Source organism: Triturus cristatus, chromosome 7, assembly GCF_964204655.1.
Source record: "Triturus cristatus chromosome 7, aTriCri1.1, whole genome shotgun sequence".
Lineage (NCBI taxonomy): Eukaryota > Metazoa > Chordata > Amphibia > Caudata > Salamandridae > Triturus > Triturus cristatus.
In genome coordinates, this window is record NC_140590.1 from 1,664,309,281 (window position 1) to 1,664,324,449 (window position 15,169).

The 15,169-nt window shown below is 45.2% G+C and overlaps 1 protein-coding gene across 7 annotated transcripts in view; it reads right to left on the reverse strand.

The window, feature by feature from the left end:
- The window catches only part of OSBPL2 (oxysterol binding protein like 2), a 391,960-nt gene that overhangs the window by 246,148 nt on the left and 130,643 nt on the right, over nt 1-15,169 (reverse strand). For 6 of the 7 annotated variants that reach the window (XM_085619766.1, XM_085619768.1, XM_085619763.1 and 3 more), the window contains exon 2: nt 10,272-10,413. In XM_085619766.1, coding sequence (XP_085475892.1) covers nt 10,272-10,308 — 37 coding nt within the window. In that variant the 5' untranslated portion in view covers nt 10,309-10,413. Of the gene's footprint in view, nt 1-7,502; nt 7,640-10,271; nt 10,414-15,169 lie in introns of those variants that run through there. The other variant, XM_085619770.1, reaches the window with a different exon arrangement.

Sequence of the window (15,169 nt, forward strand, 5' to 3'; positions counted from 1 at the left end):
ACAATTGCTACCTTTTTCATGGTTAAAAATAAATAATGGATGGTGGGAAAAAAGCAAAGCTCAACCTATCTTAATCTCCTCCCAGATAAAATTTGAGTCGAAATATTCATCAACGTGTAAATCCTTTCCACAAAATGCATCATTCCGGACTCTTTCCTTTCAGTGTTTCCTTTTTTGAGCTCACCACTAAAGAATAGACTAAACCCTTAGTCAGATGGAATTGCTCTTCCCAGATTATCCTATTTCTCCACTGTTTGCCCAAGATGTGCCAATATCTACTGGCCTAGCCAGTTTCCCATATCGCTAACTCATCTGTACCCAGAGGAACTGTCCCTTCTCCGTCCCCACAAGAAAAAAAACCACAATCCTTTATTTTTCAAGAACTAATAATCGATGGACTCCCTTCGATGGCAAAAATTCTAGAAACAGTGGTCTCAAACTTTAAGACTTTTGACTTAAATAACATCTGTGATCACTTTCAAGAGGGACATCAACCTGAAAACAGAGGCCAAACAGTCTTCGTCCTAGTCTGGTAGGGGCTCTCAAAGGAGGAACTCTTTATACTCATGTGAGAAGACAATTCTTAGTATGTGGCACTGTCGACCGAAGTATTCTGTTGGACTACCCGACTATGGCCACAAGGGTATCCGCACACTCTCTTCACTAGTTTTCACTGCTTCGTGGACACAGCAGAGTAGCGAGCTGGGAACCTTCTACTTTACACCTTCTCCGTTCATCAGTGGCGCAACAAGTCTAACCCAAGCTTTGTAACATTTACATGTCACAATTCCAAAACGTGTAAAACCCTTGGCCTAACTTTCCACTCTTAACACAAAGTACAGATGTATCAATGGCACCTCACTGACTCACCAGCTGTGGCCAGAGGTCTCGACCTAACAGTGGGACGGACTGGACGGTGTCAGCTTAATGGTATGAGGTTTTGTGTTAAATTCTATGTTAAATTTCTTACCTTTAATACACATGTGCCTGATATGCAAACTTTCAGAAAGGCACCGCATCCACCTTTGAAGAATGCAAAATTCAGCCTGCCAACTGACTGCTATCGTTCAAAAACGAGTACTGCCCCCTCTAACAACCTCCCCTCAGCCCCCAAACGATTGCCTCATTCTAAGACACATCCAGTGGCTGTGTACTACAACAGGAATCAAGTTTCAAATTTCCAGCCTCAAAAATTTCTGTCTGGCACAAATCTCCAAAACCTTCAGAGTGAAAGGGACTACTTATCCTTCCAGCAAGTCTCCAACCAACTTTCACCTTCCTGCCACACCTGCTCCAGGTGAGTAAATAGCAGGAGGCAAACACTTCTGAGATGGGGTGCCAAAACTCTGGGATGAGCTTCGCCTAGAGACAAGACCCTTCTGCCCACACTCCCGGGAAGAGGCAGGATTCTTTGCCCGAATATCTCCCGGTAAACCCAGAAGAGAACAGTTCCCACTCCTCCTTGCTACCTTTATCTCTTTAAGCACCTTCAGCAAACAACGAAATTTTGCGATCTCTCGCCTGGTTACACAAGGCCTGCCAGGAGACACTGCATGGCATTGACACTATTCCCACTTATGATGGTCAAACTAATACCATGGTCACCATTTGCCCAACATTTAATTCTCTATTTACATGCATCACCTGGGAAAGGGCTAGAACTTCGGTTCGAGTGGGCAGACACATGTAAGCATCAAATAAAAGGCACGAGTTCTCCTTGGGAAAGCATTGTATCACCGAACTGCAGTCACACACAAACACCGACTGTAACCTAGAGTCAACAATGCCTCTGGCTGGATTCCAATGGTATGTTCAATATTGTCAGCCTACAATGCCAGACCTGGGTGTGTCCGACCACATAAGATTAGAGTGCCAACAACACACACAACCACACACTGTATCGTCTACCTTGAGGTGGCATACAACCCACATCTGCATCTCACACTTATAGGGCCTGTATCCCAGGTAAGAGAGCTCCGTACGCTCTGCAAACACAACTTTACTAAGTCCACAGTGAAAGACAACAGACTGCTAAATAGGGCAGATGTATGGAAACTGAGCAAAGCTATTACTACGTGGTCCAACTATCTCAAAACAACTTGTGCGGATAAAATGATCCAGTGTGGGCTAACATCCAGAGTCACTGTTAAAAGTACCTAGCACCTCATTTTAGATGGCATGTTTCCAGCCAGGTGGTCTTTGGACTGGCCGGACTCCTCCTTTGGCATGCGTACATTGGTCAGAGTTGTGCTCCCAAAAACAAAAGAGTAACCAAGTCTGGATTCTATGAGGGTTGTAAATGTACCTTCCTAAACGTAGCCGGTCAGAAAGAAACAAAATGCAATGTTCGCCACCCGCACAACTTACAGGACTGTCCTGTTGTATTGGCAAACGGCCCTATAGTACTACAGTCACCCTGCAGGGATTAGTAGCTTTCCCCCACCTTCATTTACACAATACTGGGTTTCATTCTACAGCACAACAGGCGCTGCGTTTGTAACCTCGCCAGGATATAAGGGACCGCGCACTTTAAATCTGTCTGCATGTCCATGCTTTATAACTATCAATTTGAGCCTCAGTTCATCAGGTATAATTAAACAATGATTGGCCCAGCTGTGATCCATAAGAATAAGGGCTAAATCAAAAATCTGCAAAGGAACAAACCTACAAAACACTTAAGTGGGAAAAAAAAGTTGCCACTTCTGAGTATAAATGCCGGTGCAGAGGGGCACTTTGAACACTGGCATCACTCTGAAAATCTACAACATGCATTCAATGTTCAGTGCCAAAGAGGAGAGCGGATACAGGACCATATAAAATGAAGGGATAGCCCCTGTTGTCTCCGAACTTCATCACAGATTCTTACCACCCTGCATGCTACACCTCTCTGCATCGGCCCCCAGTGACCATGCTGTCTTATTGCTCTAGATTCTGAAGAATGTGTACCTGCTCTGTGCCCGCAGCCTTGGCATGTAGTGAATGTGTCGCCAGCCTTGGTGGCCATGATCGCTTACAGACCTGAGCTCTGCTGACCTTACAGGGATGACGCCCGTGTGCCTTTCAGGGACCATGATGACTGTGAATATGTCCCTGGCCCTCTTGATCTACACCCATAATGTGCTGAGGACTGATGAATGTGTTTTAGTTCTGCGTGACCATGCACCAGTTAAGCTCTGGTGAATGCATCTCTAGCTTTTCGTCACCTTGCTCCCTTACATTCCTGAGCTTTAGTGAATGAGTTTACAGCCCTTTATACTTGCACCCTTGCAGCACTGAGCTCTAGTGAGCTCAGCATTGTCCGACCATGCACCAGTACATCCCTGAGTTCGGTGAATGCAGCTCTAGCTTTTAGTGACCATTCTCCATTCAACCCGGAGTTTGGGTAAATGTGTTTTCTGCGCTCTGAACAAGCCTTGAGTGCTAGTGAATTTGTTTTGCACCATCTGTGTCATGCTCCCCTACAGCCCTCTCCAGCTCTCACTAACGATGCTTTCTTACAGACGTGAGATCCGTAAGTGTGCTTTCAGCACACTGTAAACATGCAACCGTAAAGCCCTGGGCAGTGTAGAATGCAAGTCTGGCCCTCTGTACCAATCTCATTTACAGCCTTGTGCACTGTGCATGATTTAATGTCGATACGGTCAGGGTAAATGTCCAGTGATATAAATATTTACAAGTGTTATTATGTAAAAGCAAAGAATCATGCACAACATACGATACCCATTAGGTATTCCCTATGTTAATTTAGTTTAGTAGGAGACAATGCCCCATGAGCCTCTGAACGGGTGGGAAGGGTGTCTATCGTCCCAGTTGACTGCTAGACACTGCCTGGCCGAAGTAACACCACCTTGCGGCTCCGTAGAATGATTAACATAGGGAATACCTAATGGGTATCGTATGTTGTGCATGATTCTTTGCTTTTACATAATAACACTTGTATATATTGATATCACTGGACATTTACCCTGACCTTATCGACATTACCTCGATAAGAGTAGTGAGATCACAAGGGATCAGCTTTCTGTCCTGAAGAAGAAGCCTTGCGCTTCAAAACATGTTGACAGACAGGAGGGTCCGCACATTAACACGGGATACCTCCGACACACTTTCTTTTAATAGTGCCAGCTCAAGGGAAAATTAAAGTTTAGTCCACAAGAGCCAGGCCCTTTTTAAAAACACACCTTTTTACTCACCTTTGACCCTTCTTTTTCCCTTACCCTACACCACACATAGTACTTAATATCAGTGCTCCCGCGTAGTCGTAGGTGTGAGGGGTATTTAAGCAAACACTGTGTGCTTCCAATTAATGTAGGAAAGACACAAACCAGTGAGAACCTCTTTTTAGAAAGACACCCGTTTCAAAGTGGATCCTAGTGTTTTGTACAAGTCTTTTGAGGATGACGTCTCCACCTCCAGTGCCCTGCATGGACACTACATCTTCACTCCCTCCATTGTTTATTAAAACATTTAAATCAAGACAGAAACCTCACTCCAGTCCGGAACCTGATCGGTGAATTCCTGTATCGGACCGCTGTTCAACGCACCCTTAAAGTTCTGTGATTTGTGAATATATTTCCAGCCCTCTGTAACCATGTACTCAAACAGCCTCGAGCTCTGGTGAATGCATCTCTGACTCAGTACCATGTTGAACTCTGCTGAATGTGTTTCAGTACTCTGTAACAATGCATCCATAAGGCCTCATGGTCGTGAAGCTGTATCTGTGGCCCATGCGGTCTTACAGCCAGACGTCTGTTGAATGCACCTGTAGCTCTCATTGAGCATACTGCCTTCTACCCATGGGTTTAGCTGAATGGGTCTTCGGGAGTCATTGAACACGCTCCCTTGCTGCCCCGGAGCGCTAGTGAACGAAGCTCTGGTCCTCCGTGGTGCACTCTTGCAGCCGGAGGTCTGACCAACATACCTGTGGCCCTCAATGATCCCCTCGGTTTACACATCTGGGCTTTGGTGAATGATTCTCTGGCCTCACTGGTTATACGACTTCACAGCCATGTGATCTGGTCAATGTATGAACAACGTCCTATGTCTGGCTTTTTACAGCCCTGAGGGTTGCTCAATGTGTCTCCTGCCCCAGTGACAGCGCTTTCTTACAACCTGAGGCTAGATGAATGAGTTTGTCTCTGTCCACACTCCCTTTCAATCCAGACGTCCGGTATTTAATCTCTAGCTCCTGATACCATGCACCCATCAAGCGCTGGGTTCTGTTTAATGATTCTCCAGCACTTGGTGGCCAGGCTTCATTAAAGCCATGGATTCTGGTGAATCGGTCTCTGGTCCTCAGTGACTACGCTCACCCATAGGCAGGGCCATTGGAATTATGCTTGAATGGAACACCAGATTATGCAGTGGGGTTCTCTAATTTATGTGGGAGGAAAAGGCAAAATATGCAACAAATGTGGCACATTCTGTGGCTGTATTTCGATATTTTGTCACTGTACGATACATAAATACTATCTGGGCAAAAGTTGCACCTCATTAGTATCACTCTCACACCTAAATACGGCAAACATCAGCTAAAAAATAATCCATTACTCTTTGCAAAGGGTCAACATAATAGCGGCACAAAGTGCGACACTTTTTATATGTTTCAGCAATACTCAGATTTTTTTAAACAGTTGGAATTATGCAGTTTTATGCAGAAAACACAGCGACTACATAAATGAACAATTCTAGGGACCTGGCTTATATAGACTTGAGTTCTGCTTAATGTGTGTCTGACTCGTAGTTCTCGCCCCCCCTACAGCCTTGAGTTCTGTTGCTTTATAGCCCGGAGTGTATATATTTCATTCTTTTCTCACCTCCGTGACCATACACCTTTACAGCCATGACTGGTGGTCTCCAGTCCCGCAGAAAAATGCTGCATTTTAGGCTTTTGCTCTGGTGAATGCTAACCTTGCTCTGTGACCATACTACCTTACAGGCAAGACTGCTGGTCAATTTTCCCCAGTGAACATTCTGCCTTCTAGGCAGAGCCACAGGAATTATGCAATACGGGAGGACCAAATTATGCGGCAGCGTTGTCTAAATTATGTGCCAAAAAAAGGCAATTTATACTACATGATGCAGCATATTAAGTAACAGTATTACTTCAGTATTTTGCATTTTTACACATATTAACACTGGCGGGAAAAGGTTTCAACTCACTAGTACCAGTTTACATCCAAACAGCAATATGCAGTAGAAGAATGACCTTTGCAAAGGGTCTTCAAATGCGTAAAAACGTGTGGCTGCATTTTTAGTCATTATAATCCGTTTGAGCTAGAAAAAAAAAACGTTGTGTGCAACTTTGCAAAATTACTCAACAGATGATGGCTTATGTAGCAAATGCACAAAATTCCATTATTATGCAGAAAATACCGCCACCACTGAATTCCATAATTCCAGTGGGCCTTCTTATAGTCCTGTGCTCAGGCACGACTTCTAGTGAATCTGTCTGCAGGCCTCAGTTATCATACGGAACAACAGACTTCGGTTCTGGCACGTGTCTTTTGGCCTCCGAGCCCCTGCTCCCTTACAACTTTGGCCTATGTTTACCATTTGCCACTCCTTCAATGACAGATTCTAGTAAACACAACCCCCCCCCCCCCCTCTCCCAATTTTTATTTTTAGAGATTTTGCGATACTCCCACAAAATTTGCGGCCGAAGTGCATTAAAAAAAGTATAGGAACTGTGATGCTGTGTGCAAGATGTCAGGGTGAGTGAGCGAATGGACTTTGCTGCACTATTTTGTACCTTTTTCGGTCTTTCACCTTGTGGTAACTGCACTATTGTACATTATGAAACCTCTCTATTAGTTAATGCACTGCGCCAGAGAGAGACCGAATGTAATCCTGGTTGGGGCAGTGGAGAACAGTGACTAGTGTATGTTTAGTGCTAAGAGGTCCCCCAGTCTGACAGGAAGCACTGTGAACACGCAAGTCATTATTATATAGCTGCATTACACATAGTATATAATAGGCGGCTACAGAACGTGCAAAAAGCATGAAGATAAAAGTGTTTACAAAATGTAGATTTTTTTCCAGACTGTACTTAGTGCAGTTGTTTTTTAGAACTGTCTTCACATCTAAGCTGGTAGCTCCCTTACCTCTCAAAAAGAATACGTGTGTCATCAGGAAGCTTCAACAGATGCCATCAATTAAAGCCAATACCGCTTCCAGGCACCCTTTACATTCATTTGCAGATTGGCCAGTTGTGCACATTTACATTTCTTTCAGGCACTAAGGCACCCTGGCAAGAAGGCTAGTTTAGCGGTCTGCCACTCCCTCGGTTTCACAGCACAGGAGACTCCCTGTCTTACACTTTTAACCGTCCCGGGAAGGTTGTCGTGACCGAAAAGTGGGGGAACTGTTTTTTCTAAAAATTAAAAAGGTATGGGCACGTCATGCGCCTCAGATCCCTCCCACTTCGACCACTGCACAAATTCCTCCTCGTTGCGCGATGGCCGCGTGTTCTAAGGAGCAGCTAAAAACAGAAAATGTCTTACGGTTTCTTTCCTCAACGGCGCAGGGCGGCTGGCTCTCGCACACAGCACTTCATGGCGTGTCGGCGCGTGCCTCCGACGGACGGCAGAGCAGACTTCACTGGATGCACATGTGACGTCTGCTCCTTCCACCCCTCCTCGCAGTGACGACGTCAGACTCGGAGATAGTTCATTCCCTTCCTGAACACACCGCTGATCTGAAAACTGAGGTGCGCCGAAACATCGATGTGTGTGCATACCACCGACTTTTACTACCTTAATAAGTTACCTTTGTTTATTTTTTTGTTTCATTTGCAGGTGTTGCGAGTCAATTGTGTTTACAACGCAATATTGCTACGGTCAAGTACAAAACCCCGTGGTGCGCCCCCTGGCGTGCCTGCGACGCCAGCAGCAGACATTCCAGCCCTGAGCCAGGCTTTGGAGGCCAATCACTGTCTAGCAGGCGTGACGTTTACCAACACCTTCCACAGTATGGCTGTATGCGTGTCCTGCCAACCTAATTATAAGGAGCCTGCACCGGTGCTGCAACACTAACCACTCTCGGAGACTTCTCGAGGGGAAGGACTGTGGATGTTCAAGGCCACGAGACCTCCACTGTGAGACCAGCAGTGCAAGGTGATCATATGTCCTGACGTCATACATTTTAAATTAATCAAGGAGTAGCCATGGCTATTTCACAAACAGCATTTGAAAAGTCCTCCTCTTACAGGAGTGACATCATACCCGTGCATCATGGACCGTCAGTCTCACGAGTAGGTGGTAGTTTCAGTTACTGATTTTTAACAAATAGCAAGACCAAACATGTTTTTTATAGTACATGCGATATATAAAAAATAGATAATGTGTAACACAAAATGAATTAACAGGCATTAGCAAATCAACAGATTTGACTTCACAACTGGAGCACTGCCAAAAGGCACACAGACTGCATGCTGCAGCCCAATACAAATAAACAAAACCATCGCATTGCTTATAAAATCGATGAGGCGAAGAGTTAATATATGACAAAAGAAGGCACTTGTCAGATGAAAAATAGTCTCTCATTAATTTTAAAAGAGGCAAAAAAATACACCCAAATAGACAAAAGAAAAGAGGTGGGACAAAAAATACTCATGTGGGCTCATCCAAGATGTGATTGACAATGTCTCAAGCCAATGGCTCATGGTTCTTAAGCAAAATAAGGAAAAAGGTTGAAGGGAGGCTGAACCAAAAGCCCCTTACAGTATGAAAATAAGATATGTGTTTTGCACAAGCGTCATAAAGTAGGACCCCTCTGGCCGCCCACATTACACAATTTCGTGATTTGTTCACCAAATCAGTCATAGTGCACAATGCCCCTGATTTCTATTGGGGGCCGAAATATTTCAAACAATGATCTGTTTTCTTGCCGGTTGTTTACTTTTTCCAGTGATGCACACCTATTGGCCATAGTAACGTACTTCATAAAGGTCCCGTGCATGACTATGGAGCCTGCCATAGAGTCGTTTCATTTCGGTTCTTTGCCGGTGCAGTCAGGGAGACTCGGTGTCACGGCTGCAGAGGTATACACAAGTTTTCATACTGGATCTCCTTAGTAGGACGAGCTCGGATCCCCCTGCAGGGACGGGTGCAGGCTTGGCTGGCGAGATATGGACCCCCTCCGCTCCCCCTTGCTAAATTATCAGTGGGCAGAGCGCGAGGATTCAGGAACAGTCTCTTCTTATGTGTACAGTATTAATTATGATGCACACATAACATATGTCTATTTTGTTTACTGACTTGGAAGCAGTGGTCAAAGGGCCTAAAAGCATGGGACTGTGATCCTGAGAACAATGGGGGCAGGGTCAGTCACTGTGAGAAATCGAACAAAATACTCTGGAACTATTTTCTTGGCCTTCCATCTACACGTGACTGAAAGGTACCGTAATGCACACACTAAATGGCAAAAGAATGCAGATGTCTTTGGAAAATGCATTGTTCTGCTAGGAAAGCTGGGTTGGTTAATGCAATCAGCTCAGACTTCTATTTGTGTACCAGGTGGTCTCTCATTTGAATCCCGATTGATGCACTGGGGGACAGTAACTTGTATTTATTGTGCTATGAAGACTCAGCCGGTGACAGAAAGCACTTTGGATATATGTGTGTCAGGAGATTAAACAGTGTATTATACAATATGAAATAGGCTGCCACAGTTTAAAAAAAATATTCACGCAGTGTAAAATAGACTGCCACAAACTGCAGAAAGATGGTGTTCAAAAGTTATATTACATGGACTGAAGAGGGAGGCATTGGCAGGGAAGGGACATCACAGGGGAGGGTGATGGTGGTAGCAGAGGGAGGCGGGGCCAGAGCGGAGTAACCTGATGGCAGAGGCGAGGGAGGGATGGATGGATGGATGGATGGATGGGTCATGGTAGGTGATGATGGTGGTGACATAATAATGACGGCCATGGAAGGGGATGACGTGACGGTAGTGGCAGAAGACGAGAACTTCAGAGGAGGGTGTTGGCAGAGGAGGTACTCGCTGAGGATGGGGATGGCAAGGGGAGGGGGTGGGGATGGCTGGCGACGGTGATGACAAGGTAGGTTAATGGCAGGAGAAAGATTTGGGGGCTTTAAACTTTGATAAACTGAGCAACTTGGGTAAAATACATTTTTTTAAAACAATTGCCGCAAAAAATGCTAATTTGTGCCGCAAAATGTCCATTTGGTACTGCAGATTCCTTGGGGTGGGGGCCTTACTTGAACCACAATGTTTTGTCTAAGACCTGCTATTTCCCCAGTCCTGCTCACCTGTTACGGCGTCATAAAACTCTTCCTCACTGTGCATTCTTCACTTTATAGATCTGGGTTCCCAACGCAGCGCCACTATTTCATTGTTCTTCTAACACGCCAAGTTCAGTTCTGCTGCAACACAGGGCGTCTGCTTCAGGGGCTGGGGGGGAAACAGAGACAGGCGGGTTATTACACTTGCCCCATCCTAACACAGCAGAAGTACTGCAAATCCTGCGCTCGATTCTCATAGCTTTGTCTGCGAGCAGGCGAACTTACTCCCGACTAACAACTGAACTTCAAGCAGCAAGTCACACCGTAGCATTTAAATTACCCTGACGCGCTTAAATGGAGTGCAAAATAAATAATATACAAGACGATCTGTAAGTATATTTTATTAATCAACAATAAATCAATTTTCACATGTTACACTTGTACACGACATAAAGAAATAAGGCATCGTATTCGCTCCATGAAATCGAGGCATTCAAGCCCACGTGAGTATTTCCTGCAGTGATTCTGGAGACCAGGAGCAGCACAGTTTGCTCGCCAGATTATCAAATGCAAATGTTTTTAACAAACCTACTCGGTCGCAGGCCAAGGACAAAACCTTCAAGGGTGGAACGCACTCACTTGCTGGAAATCCTCTCACTGAGAAAGTGAGGGCGCTCTGAGAAAGGAGCGCCTTGCCTGGAGTTTGAGACTGGGCCTCTGGATTAAACTGGATATTTCGGTGTTCGATGGAAGCGATGCCAGGCTTTGGAGCACCAAGGGAGGGAAGGACCCGGGCGTGTACAAACGACAGGTACTTGCCTGCAGGTGTGGGTCAAAGGCTCCTTTACATGCCCAGAGAACTGTTTACTGGGCGGGCTGTGTGTTATAGGGTCCTTAACATGCCCAGAGAACTGTATACTGGGCGGGCTGTGTGTTAAAGGGTCCTTAACATGCCCAGAGAACTGTTTACTGTGCGGGCTGTGTGTTAAAGGGTCCTTAAAATGCCCAGAGAACTGTTAACTGGGCGGGCTGTGTGTTAAAGGGTCCTTAACATGCCCAGAGAACTGTTTACTTGAGGGCTGTGGGACAAGGGGTCATCAACATGCCCAGAGGTCTATTATACCAACAGAAGTGAGGCAGTGGGTCCTATGCATGCCCAAAGGACAGTTACTTGCCTCTTTCTGGTGGCCAAAGGGTCCTTACTATGTCCAGAGGACTATTATACCTGCAGAAGTGGGTCAAAGGGTTCAGTGCATGCCCATCGGACTGTTACTTACCTGTAGCTGTGGGTCAAAAGGTCCTTAACATGCACAGAAAACTATTATACCTATAGAAGTAGGGCAACGGGTTCCGCACATGTCCTGAAAACTGTTACTTGTAGCTGTGGGACTAAGAGCCCTTAACATGCCCACAGGACTATTACTTACCTGTAGCTGTGTGTCAAAGGGTCCTTAACATGCACAGAGGACTGTTGCTTAGCTACAGAAGTGGGTCAATGGGTTCCGCACATGTCCTGAAGACTGTTACCTGTAGCTGTGGGACTAAGAGTCCTTAACGCGCCCACAGGACTATTACTTACCTGTAGCTGTGGGTCAAAGAGCCCTTAACATGCACAGAGGACTGTTGCTTAGCTACAGAAGTGGGTCAATGGGTTCGGTGCATGCCCTGAGGGCTGTTGCTTACCTGTAGCTGTGGGACAAAGGGTCCACTACATGCCCAGAGTATTATTATGCTTATAGAAGTGGGGCAACAGGTTCTGCGCATGCCCTGAGGGATGTTACTTACTTGTAGCTGTGGGACAAAGGGTCCTTAACACACCCAGAGGACTATTATACCTATAGAAGTTGGTCAATGGGTCCTAGGTATGCCCAGAGTACTGTCACTTGCCGCTTGCTGGTGATCAAAGGGTTCCGTGCATGCGCAGAGGACTGTTACTTACCTGTAAGTTTGAGTCAAAGGGTCGTTTACATACCCAGAGCACTGTTACTTACCAACAGAAGCGGGTCAATGGGCTCATACATACCCATTGGACTGTTACAAACCTGCCGCTGTGGGTCAAAGGGTCGTTTATATGCCCAGAGGACTGTTACTTGCCTCTTGCTGGTGGCCAAATAGCCCTGTGCATGCACAGATGACTATTACTTACCTGTACCTTTGAGTCAAAGAGTCCTTTACACGCACACAGGACTGTTACTTCTAGAAGTGGGACAGCGGGTTCTGAGCATTACCCTGAAGACGGTAACATGTAGGCTGTGGGCCAAAAAGTACATATCATGTTCAGAGGACTATTGCTGACCTCCAGAAGTGAGTCAACGGGATATATGCATGTCATGAGGTCTGTTACTTGTATGCTGCTGGTCAAAGGGCCCGGTGCATGCTCAGAGGACTATATTTAGCTGTAGAACCTTGCATAGAATACAGGTTATCACTCCAAGTCTGCTAAGGACTGGAAGATGGTCCAGAGGAAAGAGTCAAAATATGCTTTGCCATACCTGTGTACATACCATCTCCGAGTAATGCCGACCAACCCCCACCTTCCAATCTACTTTGGACTTCCATTAATGGATGCCATCGAGGGGTCAAAGTTGGATCTCTTGGTTCACCAAACAACAACCGATAGAAAGTAGGAAACAGACTGGAAATGGGACATATGTGGCAGAATGGTAACCTGCACACACTAGAAACTTTGAGGATCTACAGAGCAAACATGGAGTATGGGGATACAGGGGATGCCCTAGTAGCAGGCTTGTAGATCTCAAGCAGCAGAATGTTCCCAAAGAAGCTCTTCGACAACACCTTTGACTGACGAGCCTCTGTAAGATCCTCACTCTCAGTTTCACTTCTGAGGGATCTAATTTAGGAAGGTGTCTATCGGAAATGCTGGGCAGCCGAGTGAAGTGCCGCAATGGCCAAAAGGAGACGCTGTCCAAAGGAGACTCGTGGAGACGTGGCCACAACTCTAATGGATTAAGGTGTTTGAAATGTTGTAAACATTTTTTTTATAGAGTTTTATATAGCGCAGACCAGACCCAAAACGGATATCAGAGCGTTTTACATGAGCACCAGTTTCATTACAGAAGGACACATTCATTTTTGTTAGGCACGGACAGATTACATGATTTGCCCAGAATCACAGGTGTCTTCTTCCACATCTCCTTTGACAAAAGGAATAACCTATGCTAACCCCTTTACAAAACTGAGCAACTGCAGCCCCCAAAGGCATACTAAGAAAGAATCACGGACTACTCACTCACCTTCCAGTTACCACTCACCCCTCTGATTCGCCACCTCCCGCCAGGACCTGACATTGGAATCTTCCAAAATTCTAATGTAGTCAACTCCTTCTAATCCGGATTGTTGCTTTAGCTCCATAATACAGTCACACAATTTATGCGACTTACACTGAATATATATATTTTTAAGACAAGTTTGACAAAATTCGCTCTAATATCTTCCACTTCAGCTAATACATTATTGAACAGATTTTCTGCTTTCCAAATGTGCCTTTTCTCTCGGAGGAAAGAACCAACAAATAAACCTTGGGTATCAAATCAGTTTCAAGACCCTTGAGCATAGTATGTGTCCGCCTCCCTCGATCCTGGGACCTCTACTTAAGGATCAGTACCCCCACCCCCCAGACAGAAATAAGCTATGGTCGTCCTCCTGTTGATAAAATCCTCAAACGATCCTAAAATATTGTGAGCAATTACACCCCCCCCAATCAAACACTCAACTTACCCTTATGGTTAAAATTATGGAAAAGGAAGGCCCTCACCAAACCTCTACAGTCCTTGAATCACAAAATATAATGGATGCCTATAAAGCATTAATGAGTTGGGGCTCTTATCCATCCTTGAAGATTTCCAGCTGCTGACAGATCGGGGTGGTTCTGCTGACCTACTTCTTCTTGAGCTGTGAGCGGCATTTAACATGGTATCACATACCCTCTTACTGGATTGTCTTCACCTAACCGTCATTAAACATACCACTGTAGATTGGATCTCAGATTTAAAAGGCTGCACTCAATTTCTCATCCGCCCCGATTTTCTTCCACTTTCATGGATGTTCCCTCTCAAGTGCCAAAAGTGTCCTTCTTTGAACCTCTCTCTCCATAATTTCTTTGCGATCCACTCGTTTGGTCTTACATTTATGTTCTCTGCAGATGATAACACAGTTTCTCTTTTGAACTCATTTCATTTCCTCTCCAGGTATTTCGAACGTCTGTAGCTACCTTATTGCAGGTATTACTGGATGGCCAACAATTCTCTCAAAGTTAACATTGATAAGACACTCTGATCCTCAGGAAATTGGCCTATGCAAATTGGTGGCTCCTGGAATTTGGTGTTCCACCAAACCCAATCCAAGAAGTGTGCAACCTAGGCCTTTCTCACTTTCTAAATTAACAAAACCTTTTCCTAAAGTTTTTTCTTTCATTTACGTCTCCTTCAAAAATGATTCAATTTTGACCTCCCTCTGCATGTCAGCTGGTTGAACAATCAGTCATTCTATCCAATCTAGATTATTGTAATTCCTTAGATCTTAAACTGCCGGAATGTTCCCTAGATCCTTTACTTCGCATTTAACATGCCGCTGCAGCTGCTGCTAAACTCCTCTTTAATTTTTCTCACACTTCCAACTACTGGTCCATCCTCCAGTAGCTTCCTCTACTGGCTCATAATCCATTTAAATCCATCTGCATTGTGCACTGAGCTTTCCGCAAAATAGGCCCCCTCTTTTTTCCAAGAGAAATTCCGGCCATACTTTCCAGAACTGAATCTGTATTCATTTTCTCGTATTCTCCTATCACTGCCTAAAATATAATTCACTGCCTAGCCACTGGAACTCGGACTCTCTTTCCGTTTGACTGACTGATGATCATCTCTCATTCAGAAAATCCCCGAAGACTCTTTTCCCCACCCACCAGT